The 1,215-nt window shown below is 45.8% G+C and overlaps 2 protein-coding genes across 3 annotated transcripts in view; both read left to right on the top strand.

Moving 5' to 3' along the window:
* Positions 1-1,215, top strand: part of LOC110025926 (pheophytinase, chloroplastic) — a 79,520-nt gene that overhangs the window by 10,723 nt on the left and 67,582 nt on the right. The gene's annotated exons all lie outside the window — the stretch shown is intronic.
* On the top strand, positions 304-1,202 carry LOC110025950 (the record flags this gene model as incomplete). Its single annotated transcript, XM_020726657.1, is given in 1 exon segment — positions 304-1,202. A coding segment is annotated over 1 exon segment (780 nt), but the record flags the coding sequence as incomplete, so codon positions are not given.

Raw genomic sequence — 1,215 nt, 5'->3', positions numbered from 1 at the left:
AAAAAAAAAAAACAATTCAGAAAAATGCATTTATATGTAAAAATTAAAGTTTTGGTGTTTGATAAATAAACATAAAATCATCTAATATAAAATTCTTTCAATTCTAGTTTTCTTTCACTTATAATAAATCCTTGCCCAAATATTATTTTGATTCATGTTGTGCCTCGAGATTCATATCGGATTATAAAAATTTGTTGATTGAGTATCAATATCACATAAAAGATATCACTGTTTAAACGTTAAGCCATGAATAACTGAGACATGAATTGTGTGACAAACTGTAATGTAACTTCATATATGCAGCATGATGTTGATGCCGGAACCCTAAAGAAGGTTCTTCTCTCCGATGGAGCAGCGGTGATCGTAAAAGGGGCCCGGTCAGTAAGCTTGTGGCGCCCTCTCGACCTCCCCCTCCCCCTAAATCGTAGCAAACTCCCCATCGCCTCTGGTCTCCTAAACATAGCCGAGGCTCTCCGAAGCTCCGCACGCTCGTCCGACCAACCACTAGTCTCTCTTCGCATCGTCGGCCCCTCGTCCCTCACCTCATCCACATCCTCCTCTCCCAAGCTCAAGCTAAAACGCCTCTCTCCAGGTCTAGTCGAGCTCTCTTCCCGCTCCTCCATCCCTGCACCATCCCCCCAAGATGTACCCAACCCGCCGCGAAACCTCTGGCCTCTCACCTCGTTGAACGGCTCCGACGCCAACCTCAGAGGGTTCGAAGAGCTGCTATCTTCAGTCCTTGGGAAGAAGGGGCTTGAGAAGGGCACGTTCAGGCTGCTGAAGGCGGAGGTGTCGGCTCAGACCTACATGAAGATGAGTTTCTTTGTGGAGAAGAAGATAGCCGACGGAGATGTGGATTGGTCACGGTTTCCGTCGTGGAAGACGAAGCCGGAGAAGGTGGCGGCACACTTCCAAGTGTTGGCCAGGGTGGAAGGAGGAGGGAGGAAGGTGGTGCCGGAGAGAATTCAGGAGATTCAGCCCATACCAACTGAAGATAGTGTGTTGGACAGTGTGCAGACTGGGAACAAATCTATGACCCAGGTGCCGCTCATCTTCCCACCACCAACCGCCTTCACCCTGTAAATCTATCTGCTTCCAGAATTTGTTTATAGTGTTTTCTGATTTATCATACAAAACAGAACAATGGCTGGGAAATCTATATATTACACACAAAAACATCCCTTTTTTATTAAAGTAAATGAGTTCAGAAAAAAA

Source organism: Phalaenopsis equestris, unplaced genomic scaffold (genome assembly GCF_001263595.1).
Source record: "Phalaenopsis equestris unplaced genomic scaffold, ASM126359v1 Scaffold000002, whole genome shotgun sequence".
In the NCBI taxonomy this organism is placed as follows: domain Eukaryota; kingdom Viridiplantae; phylum Streptophyta; class Magnoliopsida; order Asparagales; family Orchidaceae; genus Phalaenopsis; species Phalaenopsis equestris.
The sequence above is the reverse complement of the archived record's forward strand: the minus strand, read 5'-3'. Positions and strand labels throughout refer to the sequence as shown.